Genomic DNA, 21,001 nt, shown 5'->3' on the forward strand with positions numbered 1-21,001 from the left:
GTCCCTTATCCGAACATTTTTTGTTCACGTCTACCTTTTGATAATGCTCAAGGACGCATGGATAAAACAACTCGACAATACGGRGAAGAAGTAGCCGTTCTCATTTACTAAAGTGTAAATAAGTGGAATCAGATGGAGTTTAGGATGAAAATGGTAAATAATTATAAAATACATTAAAGAAAAAGGTAATTTTTAAATCATAGTAACGAATTGGCAATTTTTAACGAACTACAGGGACTAGAAATGTAGTTTACTTTAAATGAAAATTGCAATTCAGAAGATCATCGTCATTTGCCCTTTTGCTGCTTGGCTGATTCGCTTCCCTTGCCTGAGGTAGTATCCGAATTTTTTCTACTATCGCTTCTAATCTCCTTTTTTAGGGTTCTTTCTTTATGATTTTTTGCACGTACATTGTATCAATTAGCTTGTTGGTTTGCTTGATGTACTACGTTTCTATGCCTTCCAAGTGTTCTATCAAATGTTTATATGAATGAATATTATCATCTCTCTGTTTGGATTGAATTTCAATTACGTTTCTATGCCTTTCAAGTGTTCTATCAAGTCCATATTACCTTACCTGATAAACATGACAATGACCGAGAATCTTACCCTGTACGTGCAAAGGACCTAGAGTCTTACCGGGTGAGATAGGGTGAGATCCTTACACGTTAGGGCTTACCGGGTAAATTGTTACATATGATATCTTTTTGATGAACTAAAATTTTACCCGGTAAGGTAAGTGATAATGTTGATTCTTACCGGTAAGTGCCTACCAGGTAAACTCTTAAGTATATTGAAATAGTTACACCCCTTTTGTTTGTTGAAACCGGCAATCACTTATAATTTCTTAATTCGTACATGCATATATATATATATATATATATATATATATTTGTTGGGTTTCCTTGTATTTTGTCATTAAGGCTCTAGATAGTTTAGGCAGGTTGCTAAACTGGGTTGTACGGAGGAGAATATTATACAACTGTTGATGGTGTTATTGATTCTTTGATGATCATATACCATCTAGTCAACTATATCATATTTGTATGTAGTGATGTTATACTTGATAAAAGAAGACTTTTCATTTGTGCCTTCATAGCTTTTCATTTTTGGGTTTTCTTTAAAGTTCTTAATTACAAAATTCTAGTTTTTGATGGAATTTTTTATTTTATCAAATGAAGTTGCTACACGCTCCTCTCTCTAGTAACTGCCTTCCCACTGTCAACCCGCCATTAGTGCTCTCTTACAGCCTCCTTTACCCTCGTGGGTACATTCTGATCTCAAGCTATCTCTATACCTTGTAAGTACGTCATCTTAGTTCCAAATGTCATAATTTAACTTCATATGCTTATATCTTGTATAGTTTTTTCTTATTTTTTATGCTTTATTACATCATTGTATGTGTAGAAACTTGCACTTTTTATCATTTCTAACTTTCTACCGAATTCAACACTCCCCCTAAAGCTAGATAGTACATGTCATATAGTCCCAACATGGATATGAGGTCTTCAAAGCTAGGTCCTTGTAGTGGTTTGGTGAGGATGTTTGTCGTTTGTGTAGCGCAGATGCAGTCCAATTTCATCACTTCAGTTGTCACCTTCTCACTGATGAAATGTGAATCGATCTCAACATGTGGGGTCCTATCATGATGCAGTGGATTTTTTTTAGCAATGCTAATAGTTGCTTTATTGTCACACATCATCTGGATAGGTGAGGTAAGGTGCTGGCCAAGCTCATTAAGAACTCGTTGATCCATATTTCTTGACAAATTTCCTGAGCCAATGCTCTGTACTCAATTTCAACACTACTTCTGAACACCATAAACTATTTTCTAATCCTCCAAGTGATAAGTTTCCCCACACAAAAGAGCAGTACCCTGAAGTTGACCTATTGCCATTTACATCTCCAGCCCGGTCTGCGTATGAGTAGATCTCAACATTATGTTTTTTTGATTTTCCAAAGAATGATCCCTTTTATGGAGTCTTCTTAAACTACCATAAAATCTTGTGCACTGTTGGCAAGTGATCTTCAGTTGGGCTATGCATAAACTAGCTAACAACACTGCCTGCATACCCAATGTCAGGTCAAGTGGGGGAAGATAGGAAACACCCAACTAGGCGTTGACATGTCTCCATATCAGATTGGTGCACTTTAAGTCCAACTTCTCGTGAGGATCCGTGGGTGTATCAACAAGTTTGCACCCAAGCATTCTTGTTTCTTTTAGTAGATCAAGTATGTATTTCTTTTAGAAATAATAACACCTTTCTTGACCGGGCCACCTCTATGCCAATGAAATATTTCAGATTTTCGAGGTCTTTTGCTTCAAATTCCTTTAATAGATACTATTTAGATCTTGTAGTCCATCCTCATCATTTTTTGTTAAAATGATGCCATCTATGTATATTATAAGAATGATCAACCTGCCATTGTAGATAGGAGTTTCACGATGGACTTCTAGAATCAGCCAAACCGAACTCTAGGGGATTACTTTAGTTCATAGAGTGATTTTCTGAGTATGCAAACCTGATTATTTTCTTGAGTACCTTCAAATCCCAGTGGAATCTTCATGTATACTTCTTCTAAATCTTCATTGAAGAATGCATTTTTATATCTAATTGTTGAAGACACCAGTCTTGATTCACAACTAATGAAATAAGTATCATGACTGTGTTGAGTTTTGCAACTGGTGTGAAGGTCTCTTGATAGTCAGAGTAAGTAATTTTAACTAGTCAAACGCTGTACCTTTATCTACTGCCATATGTCTTATACTTGATAGTAAATATCCATTTGCAACCAATAGGTTTATCTTCAGGTGGAAGATTTGTAAGCCTCCCTGTTCCATTCTTTCCATAAGAAACACCCAGATAACCCGTGTATATCCATAGATGTTACAAACCACCGGGTGTCAGATGAGGTAAAAAGTAAGTAGTAGTCTGAGTATGTTTTGCCATTTGACATATTTCGCATTGAAAAGAAGCTGGTGTTTTATTAATAAATAACCTTGGAAATCATTTTAAAAACTAAACAAAACTAGAATGACCTAGTCGACAATGTAATAATATGATTTCCCTATCTTTATTGGCACTGGAATTGGAAGTGGAAAAACTAGACTCGACACTTTGAGATGGAGCTGATCTTGCTTGAGGAGCAACCTTGTTTGAGGATTTTGGTTTCTAAATGCTTAGGGGCTGTTTGTTAGCCTCTTAATGATTCCATTTAGAGGTTGCATCTGATTCAGTCAGAGGATAATACTGTTTGGCACAAAAAATTACAACCTCTGAATGGCTACAAAAGCCTCTGAGCGATTCTTTCACCCAGGGGTCCACATATCATTCAGAGGCCCAATATTTCCTGCATTTCCCTTGAAACCTCTCCTCTTCTCAGTCTCACTCCTATTGGCTACTGCTCCATTGACGTTTCTCCATTTCCTCTTATGAATTGCTCCATTTCGTCGCTGCATCCTGTCTGGTATCTTCAATTTTTTTGTTTGTTTCATTCTTTGGTTCAAAACAAAGAGGAACATCTTGCTTAGATACTGATAACAAGAAATTTGTTATATCAAATTGAGGTGGATTTATAGTAGATCATGGGATCTTGTTTCCTTCTACGATACTTTTTTGGTGCAATTTTGGTCGATGTTCATGTAGAAATGAAGGAAGAAAATTTGTGTGGCAATTCAATATATGCATATTAGGTGTTTGATGAAATGTCTCAATGATAGCAAGTTTAATTATGGTCTTCCAACTTGGCGTTAATTTTTTTGTAATAACAGAATTCTCATCGATGTTGCAATGCTTGCAAATGCCAAATCCATACCTCTTCTAATGACACCACTAATGGATAGATCATAAGATTAATGTAGTGGCAGAAAGCATTAGGAGTATCCTGTGAGTGTAAAGATATACCCCCACCAAAACTAAATGTTCATGTAAAGACAGGATTTTAAATTAAAATATGGGGAAGAGTAGTATTCATGCTTCAGAGCCTCATTTCCATCTCCTTTTGAACTTATGGTGGTAGTTTTTGTTTTATAACAGTAGCCTTTTTGAACTTGTTCCCCATATATCATGCTATGTGCAAAAGCCAAGACATTTTGAAGACTTTTCTTCCATAAAGGGCGAGTGAGTTGGTTGTTTTTATACCTTTTATGGGATTTGCAGCATATGGAGATCATTCTATCTAGCACTTTCCTCTAAACCAAGCAGCACCTTTTTTTTCCTCTAAACCCATAGGCTTCAAAGCTGTTCTTTTCATGGAATTTTGATCCATAATATCACCCAACTATTTTGTATATTTAGTGAATGTCTTAGTGGGTTGAACCCATATACTAATCTTGAGAGAATGGTTTTTCCTCATGCCAAATTTCTTTACTAGTTCTCCATTTGATATTTATCTCAAATTTGGTGTGTTTCTAATCTGTTTACAAGTTATCAAGTCATTGGGGCAGTGACTCTGAGAGGTCAAGTGATTTGGTCGGTTGTAGAAGAGGGCAGACTTTTCCTGAGGTTTCCTTTTACTTCCATGACCATTAGTATTGTTGTTCATTTGTGAATGAACTGCTATTTGTACACCCTATAATGAATTATGTATAAATGAATTGATCAATGCTTCTTGTTTTCCAATGTGATATATGGCTGTTTATATTTGCAAAGTTATATATACATATAACGTAATATATTTATTTAGAACATCTATCAAACAGTTATATTTAATTTAGCAATAAATCATATAGAGGGTTAAAATGGTAATTTTGTGTCTTCCAAAACACTTACCAAACATTTATTTTTCATTCTGCACTAAATCATATAGAGCCTCAATCATTATGACCCCTAAATCATTCTGCACCAAATTATTCAGCATCTTCCAAACGGCCCCTTATTAACTGTTGTTGATCAGAATGATTTCATGTGGCGTATTTAGCTGAAAGATCATAAGAATTGCTCAAAATGCTCTTCAGCCTCACAATCACCCTCTTACTTCCCTTTTTATTTATCCAAAGTTAAATGAGTCATCATGTTCTGTAAGACTATACGCATGCTCAATAGAAAATTCCAAAACAAGCCCAAATTACTATAATTCTTCATTAGAGGGTTGTTTGGTTGGTTTTCTATTAAGTCCTGTATGAATAAAGCTAGCCGTGTGGATTAATCTGCCTGACCGCTAGAAGCTTACTGAATAAGCCACTTTTTATATCATTAAGCCATTACCAAACACTCATGTATACCTGACCGAATAAGCCGAGTCCTATTAAACTCATTAAGCCGTAAGAATTAGTTTTGGGAAGTTACAGAAGAGGTTCCTACCATCGAATTTACTTAAAATGATAAAGGCTATGTTTGGCGTGATATATTCTTGTTAATTTCTTTGTATTTACATGAGGAGATGTGTATGTGCAAAGCATTGCAGGAGTAATAGTACCTGGTGGTTAGTAATGATTAAGGGGTGGTTTATCAAACACTTACTGGGTAAGCGCTAATCGGCAAGAGAGATTACCCTCGCCTTATCATTTAACATTATTGGTCATCAAAATGGATTGTTGTTGAGTGTCTTAAACCTGGTAAGAGTCTTTTTCCTCGCTTACCAATACCGGGTAAGACTCGTGGTTCTTGTTATGCCTCTTATCGGGTAAGGGGCCGTTTACCAAACGCTTACCCGGGTAAGCTCTTACCAAGTCACATTACCTTACTGGATATATATGGCAGGGACCAAGAATCTTATCCGGTAAGAGCAAAGGCAAGGATGAGAGTCTTACCCTATAAGTGAGGGCAACGACTCTTGCCACTGTCAGTGCTTATCAGGTAAATTGTTGCATGCGATGCCGTTTTGGTGGACTAAAATTTTACCCGGTAAGTAAGTGATAGTGTTGAATTTTACCAGTAAGCGCGTACCTGGTAAGTGCTTGGTAAACGGCAAGATTCTTGGTTCTTGTCATGCACAGTTGGTAAGGTAAGTGAGCGCTTACCCAGTAAACTTTTAGTATTGGTCACTAAGTTGCAGAGATTGTGAACATTTTGGTTGGCTATGCACTTTGTAGTTGATGAAATAATGCTATATCACATATTTATTATGATCCATGATATGTTTTGTTTGCTAGTTATTATCAGGTCCCTTTTCCCTCCAAATAAATTCCTACCCTTTTTTCAATTAAATGAAGAGGGACTAGTAAAGACATTTCCAAAGAGGATAACCTAACTAGGCAGTAGGCAGAACAACCACTTTTATTTGATTGGGTATTTGTTAGAGAATGAGAAATTGAGGTACATGTGAAGAACAAATGACTCCTTGATCCTGCTTCTAACTTTTTAATGTTAAAATTTGAGGAGTATGTGATATTGCCATTTTACATGGCTAAATACGAAAAACAAAACATGTTTCTGTTTGGAAGATTTCAAGAATGGCTAGATAAGAAAGACTGTAGGATGACTAGGATCCCATTTTGTTGTATTGCTATAAACCCTAAAACATATAAGATATCAAGCAATTACCATGAATAAAGTTTTGAGATATTGTTGCTTCATCCTACACTGCACTTTTACTTATACAATTTATCATATACATACATGATTTATTTATAGGAAACCAATATAACAATATGGTCAAGCAGGTTTGGAAGGAATCACCAATCTCTGAGTTCTACAAGAAGTTTCTTATCCCAAAATTGATCATCTAAGGAATGGCAAGTCAAGAGAATGTGAAGCATCTTGAGGACTGCTCTGTTTCCAAGTAAGTTCTTTTTAACTTTTCCTTTGGCGATGAAAGAAATTATAAATTTTTTGAAGGCGTAGGAATGTATTTGTGCATTGAGTGCATAGGTTTAACATTATAAAAATACTAATATTTGGGTGTGGCAGCCATATGTATATATAGATATGGATATTATATAAATAAAAAAAATAACTTCGAAAATAAGCATCATAATAGTATTTTAAACCCATACCAAATCAACCCATCAAACTACTTGTTGGTCAAACTGTGTTGGAATGCCATATCCTACAGACACAAATATTGAAGGCCAGAACTACTGATGTAACTAAAGCAAGAGACAACAAGATGCCCTAGTTTTTAAGTTCTATATTCTTTTTTTGGATGCGGAAGTATTGGAAGCCTTGAAAAAAGAATTGAAAATGACAAAAATGTGGAAGCCTTGAAAAAAGAATTGAAAATGACAAAAATGGAGTCGTGCCCTCCATAAGAACAACTGAACAAGTATTTCATACCCCTTGGCCCTTGCCACACTCATGTCGTAGCTGAGCCTCACCTGACTCGTATCCAAGTGATTTTTTCTTTTATTTTTATAAATGAGTGCACACTTGCTCTTTATCCCACCACACCCACACTGAATTCACATCTTGAATGGATATGGTCCTCTAACTTGAGTATCATGGGTTAGAGATATCAGATTATGTATTTTATGTTAGGAATCATCTTTCAGCATTTTCTATTTTCTTCCTGTTGGCACATGTATCCTACTTCCTTCACTTTCTTATTGATATTAATGCAGTACTAGGTCTAGTATGTTCATGATTTCAATTCCACAACTCTAGATTCAAACCCATCCCTCACAATCAGCCATAGATTCCCATCTGTTTTGTCGCTTGGGTCATAGAGGGTAAGGCAACCGCCCCTCCCCCCTCCGGCAGGGTGGGGGGGGGGGGCAACTTCTAGTGATTTTGGTTTGAATTTATAGTTGGTAAAAATTAAAACCTCAATAAGCTTGAATGTGGTTAGGTTGTTGCTTGTCTGATAACTTCTTGCAATATCTGCTAATACCTATTGCTAAGAGTGATTAGTTATGTTCTCTTTGGGCATGGGTTGGGCCTTGCATTAAAGTCACCACCAATTTCTTCTACTAAGGTCACCTGGTAGGCGGTAGCTACTTTTTCATCTTCCAACAATATGTCTTGGTTTTTTTGGTGTCTCGATTATATCTCCATGTTCTTAGGTGTGTTTGGTACATAGCCGAGACGAGACTGGACTGTAAGGGTGAGAGCGAGATAGGCGGGTGAAAGAATGTGCAAGGTTCTAGGGTTTTAATTTGACATGGGTGGTTTAGTAATTGACCAATATTATCCCATCCTTGATATTTGTTCCACCTATTTTTTTGGTAGGGACGGACCTAGGTGGTTCTTGTGGTGGCACAGGTCACTGCTTCGTTCCTCCGGTGTAGTGTAAAATATTGTTGGGTCGTGAAAAGTGCTATCGTATCAATTTGTTGTGTGCTACTGTATGTATTCTAAAACTACAATGAGTACACAAATTTCCCTTGGTAGAATTGGTTTGCAAGGCTTTTCTGACACCCAGACCCGAGTTCAAATCCCATTAGTGTCATTTTCTTAGTTTTTAGCTTTTAATTTCATATGCATTATGTTTCTAAAAAATTGCAATAGAAGGCTTGAACACAAGACCTCACATATGAAAAACAATCAACTAACCAATGATGATTTTGTGAAAAATATCCTTATATTTGTCTTATAGTTAAATGGTGCCACCACATGAAAAAAAAGATTAGGTCCGTCTTTATTTGGTGGGACAAAGAAAATGCCCGCTATCACTCTTTGGGGTAAATGACAGTTCTGTCCTTACTTCCATAGTTTCAAATCAGTTTGGTTTGATTTTACATCCAAGTTTGATCTTTAACACTTGGGACCTTTAAGTTTCCTACAATCTCATATAGATTATTGCATAATTGCTCAAGAAGACATGGATATATGAAGTGTTGTTTGGCATTCTATTCAACACAAATGCTTATTTTCTAGAGTGGTAGCACAAAATAATTACCGTAATATAAAATAGAATAAGATTTTCGATATGCTGTTGCAGCCGGCCTCACAATTTTCGGGCAACGATGCCCAGTGGTATCACAATTAAGGTTGTATTTTTTTTTTCACACTAGGACAGAAAATATATTATTGGGTGCATGTGCCACCACTTCGTTACTTGTGTTTCCATCTCAACAAATAGCGTGTTTATCCATAATCTTATCGTATGTGCGTATTTGTAGCGCATTGGGGACGTGGGTGTTTTCTGTGGCAGGTGCTTTGATTGCGATACCCGTAGGAATAAAGCGGAAATCACTTGCACCACTTGTGTTTTTCGGGACTACGGGTACAATGGTTGATATAATTATGGGAGTCAGTGCCTGCGAAAGAGAACATGCGGAACGCCAAATGAAGATTCTAGAAGAACAAAATGCTGCTTCTGTTGCTGCTGTTGATGTTGCTTCAGATGATGTTATCTAAAGCCTTAATAATCAAAGTTTATGAACTCTCTTGCTCCAAAAATGATTTTGAGACCAACTTCCCCTTAATTAATTACTTTTGTTTTTGCTTTTGGTTCTTAAAATATTTCGATCGTTCTGTAGAATAAGTGGAAGGTCTAAGATTTGACTCGAGACATCATCGATGTCTCTGGGGCATGTGATTTACCTCTTATACGATGGTTGTGAAATCACTACGGTGAGAGCGTTTTAGGGAGTGGTGTCGTACATCTTTTTGGTAGAATATTTCATCATTTGTGACCTCTCCTAGACTATCTAAAACATCCACCATTATTTGTTTATGTATTTGTAACTTGTAAGCATGCAAGGCCTTTTGATCTAGCAGATTGCCAAAGATTGGTCCTAGGCTGGGTCGGACCTAAATTGGTCTCTCCAAAACCAAAATTGGGTCCGCGGGACCCGGTTCCGACCAAAAATCCCAGGACCAATCTAAGCCTGTTAATCAGTATCCCTTGCCTGTTACAAAACTAGTAAGGTATCTCTTACAAAAATGTGGCACATGTGTTATAATTATGTTTTTTGAAATTTAAGGGTCGTTTACCAAGCACGTATCTGGTAAGTGCTTACCGGTAAATTTTAACACTATTATTTACTTACCGGGTAAGATTTTAGTCCACCAAAACGACATCGTATGCAACAATACCCGGTAAGCGTTTATCGTGGTAAGAGTCGTCGCCCTCACTTACCGGGTAAGACTCTTGGTTCTTGTCTCGTTCTTACTGGGTAAGATTCTTGGTTCTTACCATATTTATCAGGTGAGGTAATGTTACTTGGTAATCCTTACCCGGATAAGTACTTGGTAAACGGCCCCTTAGTATCAAAATACACTCCAACAACAATTATTACCTAATCTTTGTACTCTTTTTATTGGTTTATAAAATTTGTCTGGTTTCCTTTCAAAAAAAAAACAACTATTACCATTGAATTTACCTTATGGTTTGCTGATAAAGCACACGTTGACAAAAAAAAAAAACATATAATATTTATATACGGCAAATAGAATAAACTCACACTCTCTATTCACCTTTAGTGAGGTTTGAACCCTTGATCTCTTAGAAGAGCAAAGACTCACTTACCGTTAGGTCAAAGGTTTTTTTTAGTAAAAATGCATTTGTTTTGGTAACCAAAAAAATACAATTTCATGGATTTATGGAATAGCATACATCTATAAGATTTCCAGCAATGTATTTACATATTAAAACACAATACATATTAATGGAGTTTATATAGTATATATTCATTAATGAATATACATATCAAGTGAACGATACAAACTAATATACTGCATATTCATCAATGAATGTAGCAATATAATCTAATTATGCAATGTATAATATATTCATCGATGATCCACCTCAGCCTCAGGGGCATATTTGTCAAACTATAATTCACTCATTTTTTTTTAATTACTGAAATTTACAGAAAATTGTAAGATCAAAATCACCAATAATCGTTACAAGAACACACCCCTTGTTTAAAATGATGAAATCGACTTCTATCTCTAACGATTATTTCTCGATCAAAAAACCTCGAAATCAATTTACTTGCCTCGTGACAATCTTTACATACTCGTAAATTCTTCGTAATCCGTAAAATATCCCCCGGTTTCGACTTCAACAAACCGAACCCGATTGCCAGCTTCTCGCTGTGGTAAAACAACGGGTTTTCGTTATCCTCTTCATCGATCTCGTGCAACACGCTCTCGGTTTCGGGAACGTACCCGATCGATCGAATCCCGGCCAACATTTCATCCACTTTTGCGTATATCTCTTTCGATTCGGGATGAGCCCGTCCCCCGGCAATAAACTCGTTGACGGTGGACCCCACTTCGATTACCGAAAACCCCGGTGTTTTCTTGACTCCACGGTCGTTCATCAACTTTCGAATGTTAGCAACGTCATCCCATTTTGAAGCGGTGGCGTATATGTTTGCTAATAATATGTATCGACCACTGTTATTCGGTTCGAGTTCGATGACTTCTTTTCCAATTCGCTCTCCGAGGTCGATGTTTTTGTGGATTTTACATGCTCCGAGAAGCGCACCCATCACACCGACGTCAGGTTCCATTGGCATCTGACTTATCAGCTTTACTGCTTCGTCGAACATTCCCGCCCGCCCGAGTAAATCCACCATGCATCCGTAATGCTCGGTTCCCGGAGAAATCCCGTGAGCTTCGACCATGTACCGGAAATAGTAGCGTCCTTTTTCGACTAACCCGGAATGAGCACACGCACTTAGTACGTTCACGAACGTGATGTAGTCCGGTTGCACCGATTCGCTCTCCATTTTCTTGAAAAGCTCGAGCGCAGCCTCGCCTTTCCCGTGTGTCGCAAATCCCCCGATCATGCAATTCCAGGAGGAAACTCCTTTGGATGGTAACTCGTTGAACGTTTCAATTGCCTTTTCGAGGGACCCGCATTTGCAGTACATATCGATGATCGTTGTCGATAGTTTTGAATCGATTTCTATCTCATTTCGCTTAATATAATCATGTATCCATTCCCCTTGTTTCATTGCTCCTAGCCCTGTACAAGCTGATAACATACTGGCTGCCACAAATTTGTCCAATTCGACTCGATTCAACCGCATTTCGTCAAACAGCGAAAACGCTTCACGGAAACGGTCATTTTGAACATATGCTGCAATCATGGCGTTCCACGAAGCCGGGTTTTTTTCGGGCATCATTTCGAACACTTCCCGAGCCTCATCAATGCACCCCGATTGAGAATAACCGCTGATTAACGTCGTCCAAGAAACAACATCTCTCTGAGGCATTTTGTCGAACACCTTTCTTGCTTCATCCAAACCCTTGAAGCTCACATACATATGAATCAAGTTGTTCTGAGAAAAACCATCGGAATGGTATCCAAATTTCAGAATCTGGGCATGAACTTGCTTCCCTTCGTCGATAGAATTACCGAAAGAACATGCTCTTACGACCGGAGGGAACGTAAACTTATTGGGAGTGACGGAATTCTGCAGCATTTGCGAGTATAGTTGTATGCAGTCTTTAGAAAGATGAAACAGCAAGAAACCCCTAAAAACGGTGTTGTAAATGAAGGCGTCCGGCTGCAGCAAGTTGTTAATTATTTTGAGGGCGTAACGCAAATCGCCGTTTCTTGAGATCGCGCAGAACTTGATGATCCTACCCATGGCATCGTTATCAGCTTGAAGGCCGAGTTTGATGATTTGGGAATGATATTGCTTCAGCTCCGCCATAGCTGAGCACAATGCCAGGCCTTGATGGAGCTGGAATGAGTTAGTAAAAAAAACAAGATTCACCAGAGAGCCTAAAAGATCAAGGGCTCATTTAGGATCATTAACAATAAAACTTGCTCATTCAGCTAGATATTGGTAGTAGAGCAAAGAAACAGTCGTTTTACTCTTTGAAATAGAGGTCAGGCATGCGTATATCTAATCCTCTGGACCCCACCTTCGGGGGACATACTGTGCTCGTTTGGTTTGATAGAAACTCAAAAAAACAAACGAACCCGGTAAATCCCACGCGGAGGTAGGATATGGGGGTAGGTTGTATGCAAACCTTGCCTAGACTGTCTCTCTTATTTGCAAAACAAAAATTAAAAGAAACAAGCAGCATGCTACATGTGAGTGTGTGCAAACAAGCAATGAGCACAACTGATAAAGTTTAAGTACCAAATTAGAAAATTTCAAAATACATAAACCAAACTGACGCAGTAAAACCCACTCGAAAGTAGGGTCGGGTGAGACATATCTAGACATGAAACCTCTTACCCAAAGTAGAGATGCACAAAAAAGCCGGAGCCTAAAGCACGGCCTCAAAAGCCCAATTAGGCCCTCTTTCAACTCCAAAGCTCGGATTGAAAAAAACTCGGGTTTTTTCTTTGCTTACTAAAAATAGAGGCCTGAAAAAGCCCAAGCCTTGTGCATCTCTAACCCAAAGACTAGAGTGTTTGTTTCCATGAAGACCCCTGGCTTGTGCAAGAAACAGGTATAGAACGAGAAATTTTCAGAATACATTTAGTTGATAAATTTCTAGAGTAGAGAGACGGGTTGAAGTACCTTATGTAGATGAAGACCTTTTTTCGACTCGTTTATCGACCCTGGGGCATCTGGTTTAGGGTTGGGCATCTCAAACCTACGTAACATGAACAACATTAACATCAACCATATTTCGTATACATCGTTGTCCTAAAGAAATCCCTGTTTAGGACAACTTAAGTGGAACTAATGGTTGGATTAAACTTTTCAAAAGTTGAGCGGATATTAATCCATTTTTCTCGACTCTTGTTCACCAATCGTCTTTTCTCAACTAGACGGGAGTCTTGCCCTTCTTTTGATTAGAAAAGTAATACTCCATCAGTGTCAACATTTCTATTTTAGTTAGTCCCGAAATAAAGGCCGTTTACCAAACGCTTACTGGGTAAGTGCTTACCAACAAGGGTAACCACTCTCACTTACCTTATGGGGTGACATTCTCGGCCATCAAAATGGATTAACTGTAAGCGTTTATAACCCGGTAAGATAAAGGTAAGGGTCATCACCTTCACTTACCTGGTAAGACTCTTGATCCTTGTCTTCCCTCTTATTGGATAAGATTATCGGTCCTTATTATGTTCACTTGGTAAGGTAATTGGATGGGTAAGCGCTTACCAAGGCAAGTGTTTAGTAAATTGCCCCTAAATCTCCACTTTCAAAAGTGACAGTCTACTTTCCAATTCTACCCTTAATTATGAGTCGGGAGAAATTCATTACTCCCTGTGTTGTTAAGGGTAAAATTGTCATTTCATTCATTAAATAGTGCAATAATTACACATTTCTTGGGCGTCTTTTTCACTTTAGACATTTATTTTGGGAATGAGGGAGTCGAACAACAATGATATAGCATCAATTTTAAATCATAACTATACTTATGATTTAATAGACTTACCTTTTCGATAGTGTATTGTTCGTAGATTGCACATCAACGAGCACCGCACTGAACTTGGGAAATCTATTAGATTTGTTCTTGGAACCACGAATTTTAGTACCGTATGGAAACAAAGGTAGCTTTGTTGGCTCCAAAGAAATAGCGTTCAATGGCATGATTTCAAGCATTTTGATTCACTGCATAGATGAAAGCAACAAATAAATCGATCGAAGAAGGGTTGTTTACCAATAATTTTGAGTAAACGTTATCATTAGTAAGCGGTTCTGTCTGAAGTAAGCGTTGAATGATAGAAAATTACCATCATAACCCTTGTAGAACAACCCACCCTATATTTTGGCAAACACATCAAATCCACATACTTAGTTTCCCGCGGGGAGGGGGGGGACAATTTTTTTAAGTTTTCAAGGGGATCCAATTGAAGATTTACAAAGCCAAGAAAATGGATTATTTATTTGAAGAAATCTCAGCAGGCTATATCATCCCATCAAACAAAATATTTTGACGTAAAACTATATATGCAACTGCTATTATTCAGAAACACTTCACGTGATGACATGTAAATATTGATTGAGATGCATAGGTTTAATAGAACCTTCTTTTCTTCGATATGCTTTTATCTATATTTCCCCATATTATTTTGATACATTCTGATAAACCACTAGAGCTCCAACAAGGTGGGAATTTTCGTAAGTTTACGAAAAATAAACCGAGTGTCAAACAAAGACCATTCAGCAGCTTAAATGGACGCAGACGAGTACTATGCCATTTATTGCTATATTACATTTGCTATGAATTCCGACCCTAAAGCCCAAATAGACACAGTAAGTCCATGCAGAGCTAGGTTCGGGAGGGGGGATGTGTGCAGACCTTACACTATGTGAGATTGTATCAACTGTGCAGCAGCATTTGGAGACGCTAGACGAACTCAAATGAGGGCATGACCAATGCTAATATCTTGAATGCAACAAAGTGAGACTGTTGTTTCATCAATGTTTCCTTGATGGGTTTTTACTTTTGTGTATTTCCTTTCTGCTAGGTCCTTGTTAGACGTCATAACTTCAAATATTGTGTTTCTTATTTTTCAAGGGAATTGACAAACTATGAGAATATGTGGAACCTCGAGATTCCTCTCCAAAAGAGCCCTTGAGAAGAAAGGTGGGAGGTTCCAACATATAACAAGGTAAATGGTACAAGTCTAGCCGATGTGGGACTCCAACATGACCGTTCCAATGGAGGCTAAGTGAACATATTGTCCCCAGAGTGTCGAGAGGGGGCTAGCCAGAGTGTCGGGTCCCTAGATTGGTAGACCTTGGCTTTGATGCCATGTGAGAATATGTGGAACCTCCAAATCACTCTCCAGAAGAGCCGTAGAGAAGAAAGGAGAGGTTCCCACATATATACAGGAGAAATGGTCCTGGAGTGCTAAGAAAAAGCCCACCATTTCTCGTTCTAGTTGTGAATTTGAATATCATGCACATTAACAAATGAAACATCTAAACTTATTTGTTGCGTGACTTACAGGCCTTACCACGGAATCGACCGCTTCTTCTATGTGATAACCGTAGTACCTTTTTTCTTAGCCAGAATCTGGTGGCCTACAAGCGTGCCAAACACTAGAGTCTTAAACCGGCTTTTACAAAGTTTTTTTTTTTTGGGGGGGGGGGGGGTTTAAAAGCAATCTTTTTAAAGTTTTTAAGTGGATCTAATTGACGATTTACAAAGCCTAGTTACAAAAACTAGAGTCTTAGTGACCAAGAAAATGGATTAGTTAATTGAAAGAAATCTCAGCAGCCTATATCATCCCATCAAGCAAATTAGTTGACTTAAAACTATATATACAACTACTATTATTCAGAAATACTTCACCTGATGACATGTAAATATTGATTGAGATGCATAGGCTTAATAGAACCTTATTCTTTTCTTGGGTATGCTTTTATCCATATTTTCCCATATTAGTTTTGATACATTATGATAATAAACCAAGTGTCAAACAAAGACCAAATTGGGTATTATCTCCAAGTGATTTAAGATCCGGTAATGTAGTATAAGCGTGTACATTTGCACATGACTTGGAACTTAAAATACCACTCAGTTATGGACTTACGCATGCATAATGCTAATATTGAAGCTGCTGTCAGGAAATATTTTGCGCTGATGTTCAGCAGCTTAAATGGATGCAGGTGAGTACTATGGCCCCTATTGCTATATTATTTTAAAAAGCGCGATGCGGTCCGAGGCGGTAAGGGTCCCGGAAGCCGATGCGTGATGCGCAATGCGCTCACATCACGCACGTGATGCGCCCGATATTCAAAAAATACTTATAAATTAATTCTGCATATCAATTTTTACCTTAAAAAATACTTACCTATCAAAATACTTCATTTATAACATAAAGTAGTTCAAAAAGTGGCATTAGAATCTTAAAAAGTTCGTGAACCGGAATAACAAAACACACAAACTACTACCATGAAGAACACAAGTAAATGTCTAACAGTCTCCAATCCCTAAACTAAATGACCAAGTGACCAACTAATACTCAAGATCAGCATCATCAAACCCCAACACGGGTTCATCTCCCTCATCATTATCAAACCCTCCAATATCTGCTTCCACCTCAACTTCATCATCTTCATCCTGAAGAGCATGTCCTTTTCCTCTAGCACTTCTAGTTCTTGATGGACCTAACCCATCATCATTTACTCTCCCTCTTGATGCTCTAGTGAAATGAGGAGTCTCATGCGCCTCGGAAGCTCTACCTACGTCATCTCACATAAGATCATCATCAATAAACACCAAACCATCATCTTCATCGTCATTGTCCATCCTCCCCATCAACCACTCATTACTTTCATCTATGTCTTCTAGAATGATAGGATCACTACTTCCCTCTTTTTTATATCGACGTTGCAAGGCACGATTGAATTTCACATAGGCCATGTCTACAAAAAGTCCAACTAAAAAACCCAACTAAAAACCTCTAAATAATGAAAAAGGAGCCCAAACATGAAACATACAAGATGCACTGATGCACGCATCGTGTGATGCATAGGTGATGCGACTGCATTATGGAATCGCTTCACATCAGCCCCTTTGATGCATTACCTCCGGTGCATCACGCATCGGAGCGCATTATGCGCGCATTTTTAAACCAATAATATTACATTTACTATGAATTCCGACCCTAAAAACAAACCAAACCAAACCAAACAAACACAGTAAATCCATGCAGATGAAGAGTGGTGGGTGGGGGGAAGATGTGAATGGCAGGATGAAAGAAAGGCTTAAGATAGCTAATGACAGGGAGAGGGGAGTTGGTAGTTATATGTCCACCATGATAGGAGTATTTGGAGACGCTTAGGGCAGTAGACTTAGGGGGGGACTGTAGCTAGCATAGACGGGAGTTGGATAAGTAGAGGGTCATGGTAGGGTTAGTGAGCCGGCAGTTAGGACACAAGAGTCCTATCTGTTTATATGTTGTTTACTTCTAACTTGCTTTTTGTCTTGCCTTGTTTTCCTGTCTCGTGTTCTACTTCTTTGATCTCTCACCTTTTGCTATTTCCTCTATTTATTTGGAAAACCTTTCTACTTTTGCACGTCTCAGGGGAGGGTCACAGAAACAACTGTTCTACTCTTTGAGAGTAGAGCTCATGTTTGTATAATCTCACTCTCCCCCACCTCCAGGTGGGATATACAAGGCTCATTTGGTTTGGTTTGGTTTAATGCTTATATACTCCTTGTGAAGTTGAAACATCCTAGCAGGTCCAAAATAATCATTTAAAATTTTCCATCTTTAATTTCCAAAGTTCAAAAGTAATACTTTCCAAATTCAAGATTCAAAATTCACATTGATTTTTCAGTTTTCAACCAAATATATTTCTATAATTAACATTCACTTAACATCTACCAATCTTTTTTCCATAACCAAAAACAAACATAAATAGATTTTTTGATGTTAGAAAGATCAAGATATTTGACTCATAAAAGTCAAACTCAAAACAACGCAGGCTAGAACAACAGATGAAAGGAAGTAGACAAGGAGTAGCTAATCAGTGATGGAAACAACTTCGGGGTTATTTGGTTGGTTTTTCACCAAGTCCTGTATGAATAAAGCTATCTATCTGGATTAATATGTTTGTATGGATTGGGAATGTTTTTATTTGGAAGGGTATTCTATAGATGAAAGAAGCATGTTTTTTGTAACTGGGAGAGGGCTTTTTGCATAAATCTCTCTTCTAAAAGCTTATTGAATAAGTCCCTTTCTATATCATTCATGTATAGCTAACCGAATAAGTTGTGAGTCCCATTAAGCTCATTGAATTGCTAACAAATGGACCCTTAGATGAACAACTGAACCAACAGGGATCATTTCATCAACCATCATAGCAAACTCTTTAATTAACCCTCCACCCCCNATTAAAATGTTCAGAGGCCCAAAATTGTTCTCTTATTTTCGCAAAACAGAGAAGCTCTCGTTTGCTCTCCCTCCCTCCCTCCCTCCCTCCCTCCCTACCTATTAATTTTAGTTGAAGACAAAAAACACTTACAAAGGCTGAAGATTGCCAAAAGAGATACAAGTCAGTTCTGGGGTGGTGTATACACTTGCACAAGCAGACGAGGGTTCGAGACTGCCAACCATAGTGTAAGAATTACAATGGCTTTTAAGTTATAGCGGACCACTCTATATCTAATTTGTCTCACACACTATGCATTTCCTGTTTGCTTGTTTGCACAAGCTCTCACCTGTAGCTTGCTCATTTATTCTTTTGTTTATTTGTATTGCAAGTTGGGGGTATTCATGGAAGCAACCTCTCTACCCCTATGGGTAAAAGTAATATCTAGAAGAAGTTCTAGGCTAATACTCCGCTTAAATCAAAGGATTTTCAAAATTATTTGGCCTAACTAACCAAACTATACGAAATTGACCAATTAAATCTCAGGCAGAAGTAGGGTTTGGGGTAAAATCAAGAACAGAGTATATTGACACAAATACTGATTGGAAACTTTCGATGAGATAATAAAACGATAGTAAAAAGTACGAATTGGGAACTAAGCACAAAAGAAAATCGGAAAAAATGGTTGATATAAAACGAGATTACAGTGCAGTCAGATTAACTTACGCAAAATGACATGAAGGGTTTCGTTTGCACGATTGAAGGTTGAAGATAAATGCAGTATCAGATGCGAGGCCCAATTTTTAGTTTGCTGGATCTCGTGTGGAGGGGAGGAGAGAGATGGGGATTGGGAAACGAATTCTAACCGTCACACCGATAATAAATAGATTTTAGCGTTTGGATCATGAAAAAAAAAATTATATCGATGTCAATCCGGTAACAATTTTTTTTGATAATTTAATATTTTCTAACTTATCATATTCAATTTATCGGTTTTGGATACCAATTTACCGTTTTAACCCTAAACCAATTCCTCCTTCCTTGCAAACACAGTTCATGACCTTCACTGCCATAAATCAAAATCGAACTTCATTGCCAGAAATCGAAATCGACCTAATAGTACAAGAAATCAAAATCGAACAATTGGTTTGATTCATATGTTCGACCCTAATTAGGGCTCCAGCAATGGGTTCGACTTCTTTGTTTGACCCTCACTTGAAGCTATCAAAATCGACCTTCGCTGTCAATTAGTTTTGTTTTAATACAATAAATTGAAATCGAACAATTTGTTCGATTTATGTGTTTGACCCTAATAAGGGTTCCAGCAATGGGTTCGACTTCTGTGTTCGACCTTCACTTTAAGCTATAGGAATCGACCTTCACTGCCAGAAGCTGAGAAATCAAAATCGAAAATCAAGGTTAGGAAATCGTACCCGGAGAGAAGCTGAAAGTGGGGAAGAAGCTTGAAACTAGGGAAGAAGCTGATGAAACTAGCCTGAAATAGATTCGTGATTTGTGGTTTTTTTTTTGTTATGAATATCTTTTTTGTCATTTTACATGTATAAACAAATTTTGTGAAACATTGAAAAACAACTTATCAGTTTATTGTGTTTTGATATCGCCATAAGCTAATTCAAACACTTTTTTATAAAACTCCGATTTAACATCACATAAGTTAATGAACACTTCTACAAAAAATATAAGTTGTTTTAAATAAGCAATCCTAAACACCCCTAAAAGAAGAAAAAAAAGGCTTGTTGAGTACAAGATTTGCAAAATAAAAAAAAAGTTATTATCAAATATTTAAAAATATTTATTGATAAAATAAAATTCAAATAAATATAATAAAATACTAAACATAAATGGATCAAAGCAATTGTTTATTATTTCATTATTTATTTGAATTTTGTTTTATCAATAAATATTTTTTGATATGACATACTTTGCTTGCTATATCATCATTTATTTTGATATGTTGAGTTTTCTTGCTTATTATATGAGTATTTTACGTTAGATTGTTGCTGATTAACAAATTTAAGTTAAAAATATTTAAAATAACGAAATACCAGTATTGATAATTTTGATATATGAATATCTAGACTGGTTTACATGCATCGATTAATCCCCTTTGTGACCATATATGATTAATTGCAAGCAGTGGTGGATCCAAAAAATTTATAGACTGGGTCATGTGGAAAATTCTACTGGGGAGCGAAGGCAAGTTTTGTAAAAAAATAAATTTTAACCTTGGTAAAAAATAAATTAATTCGTTACTAGACTTAAATTGAATTATAATAAAAATTAAATTAAAGAAATAAAAACTTTTAAATAATTATTTTGATATAAATATCAATATGTATTTCGTTGTATTACACAAGTATCCTTCTAGTTAATCATAATTCATAAATATACAAATGTGTG

General features: G+C 37.2%; 2 protein-coding genes across 6 annotated transcripts; one reads left to right on the plus strand and one right to left on the minus strand.

The window, feature by feature from the left end:
* The first annotated feature begins 270 nt into the window (after window positions 1–270).
* Window positions 271–9,562, plus strand: LOC112525435. 3 transcript variants are annotated; one of them, XM_025135563.1, is made up of 4 exons: window positions 276–333; window positions 1,182–1,300; window positions 6,605–6,723; window positions 9,002–9,562. In XM_025135563.1, the coding sequence occupies exons 3-4, from the start codon at window positions 6,674–6,676 to the stop codon at window positions 9,237–9,239; spliced, it is 288 nt and encodes a 95-aa protein (XP_024991331.1). In that variant the 5' UTR covers window positions 276–333; window positions 1,182–1,300; window positions 6,605–6,673; the 3' UTR covers window positions 9,240–9,562. The 3 variants fall into 3 exon arrangements, with proteins under 3 accessions (XP_024991333.1, XP_024991331.1, XP_024991332.1); XM_025135564.1 differs by having other exon boundaries at window positions 284–333; window positions 1,182–1,304; XM_025135565.1 differs by lacking the exon at window positions 1,182–1,300 and having other exon boundaries at window positions 271–333.
* A 977-nt stretch (window positions 9,563–10,539) lies between these two features.
* On the minus strand, window positions 10,540–19,383 carry LOC112525998 (pentatricopeptide repeat-containing protein At5g66520-like). Of its 3 annotated transcripts, none has more exons than XM_025136344.1 (4): window positions 19,307–19,383; window positions 14,187–14,362; window positions 13,319–13,394; window positions 10,540–12,567 (listed from the first exon to the last, which is right to left on the minus strand). In XM_025136344.1, exon 4 carries the CDS (start codon window positions 12,494–12,496, stop codon window positions 10,718–10,720), a length of 1,779 nt encoding a protein of 592 aa, XP_024992112.1. In that variant the 5' UTR covers window positions 12,497–12,567; window positions 13,319–13,394; window positions 14,187–14,362; window positions 19,307–19,383; the 3' UTR covers window positions 10,540–10,717. The 3 variants fall into 3 exon arrangements, with proteins under 3 accessions (XP_024992112.1, XP_024992114.1, XP_024992115.1); XM_025136346.1 differs by having other exon boundaries at window positions 18,734–19,373; XM_025136347.1 differs by lacking the exons at window positions 14,187–14,362; window positions 19,307–19,383 and having other exon boundaries at window positions 13,319–13,608.
* Window positions 19,384–21,001: the final 1,618 nt, after the last annotated feature.

This window comes from Cynara cardunculus (genome assembly GCF_001531365.2).
Source record: "Cynara cardunculus var. scolymus isolate 2C chromosome LG 13, CcrdV1, whole genome shotgun sequence".
In the NCBI taxonomy this organism is placed as follows: Eukaryota; Viridiplantae; Streptophyta; class Magnoliopsida; order Asterales; family Asteraceae; genus Cynara; species Cynara cardunculus.

Excerpts from the sequence above, each read along its gene's own strand:
- LOC112525998 (XM_025136344.1), bottom strand. The coding sequence starts at position 12,496 with ATGGCGGAGCTGAAGCAATATCATTCCCAAATCATCAAACTCGGCCTT.
- LOC112525435 (XM_025135565.1), top strand. The coding sequence starts at position 6,674 with ATGGCAAGTCAAGAGAATGTGAAGCATCTTGAGGACTGCTCTGTTTCC. Across the intron at positions 6,724-9,001 it reads GAGGACTGCTCTGTTTCCAA|CGCATTGGGGACGTGGGTGT; the intron begins GTAAGTTCTTTT and ends GCGTATTTGTAG.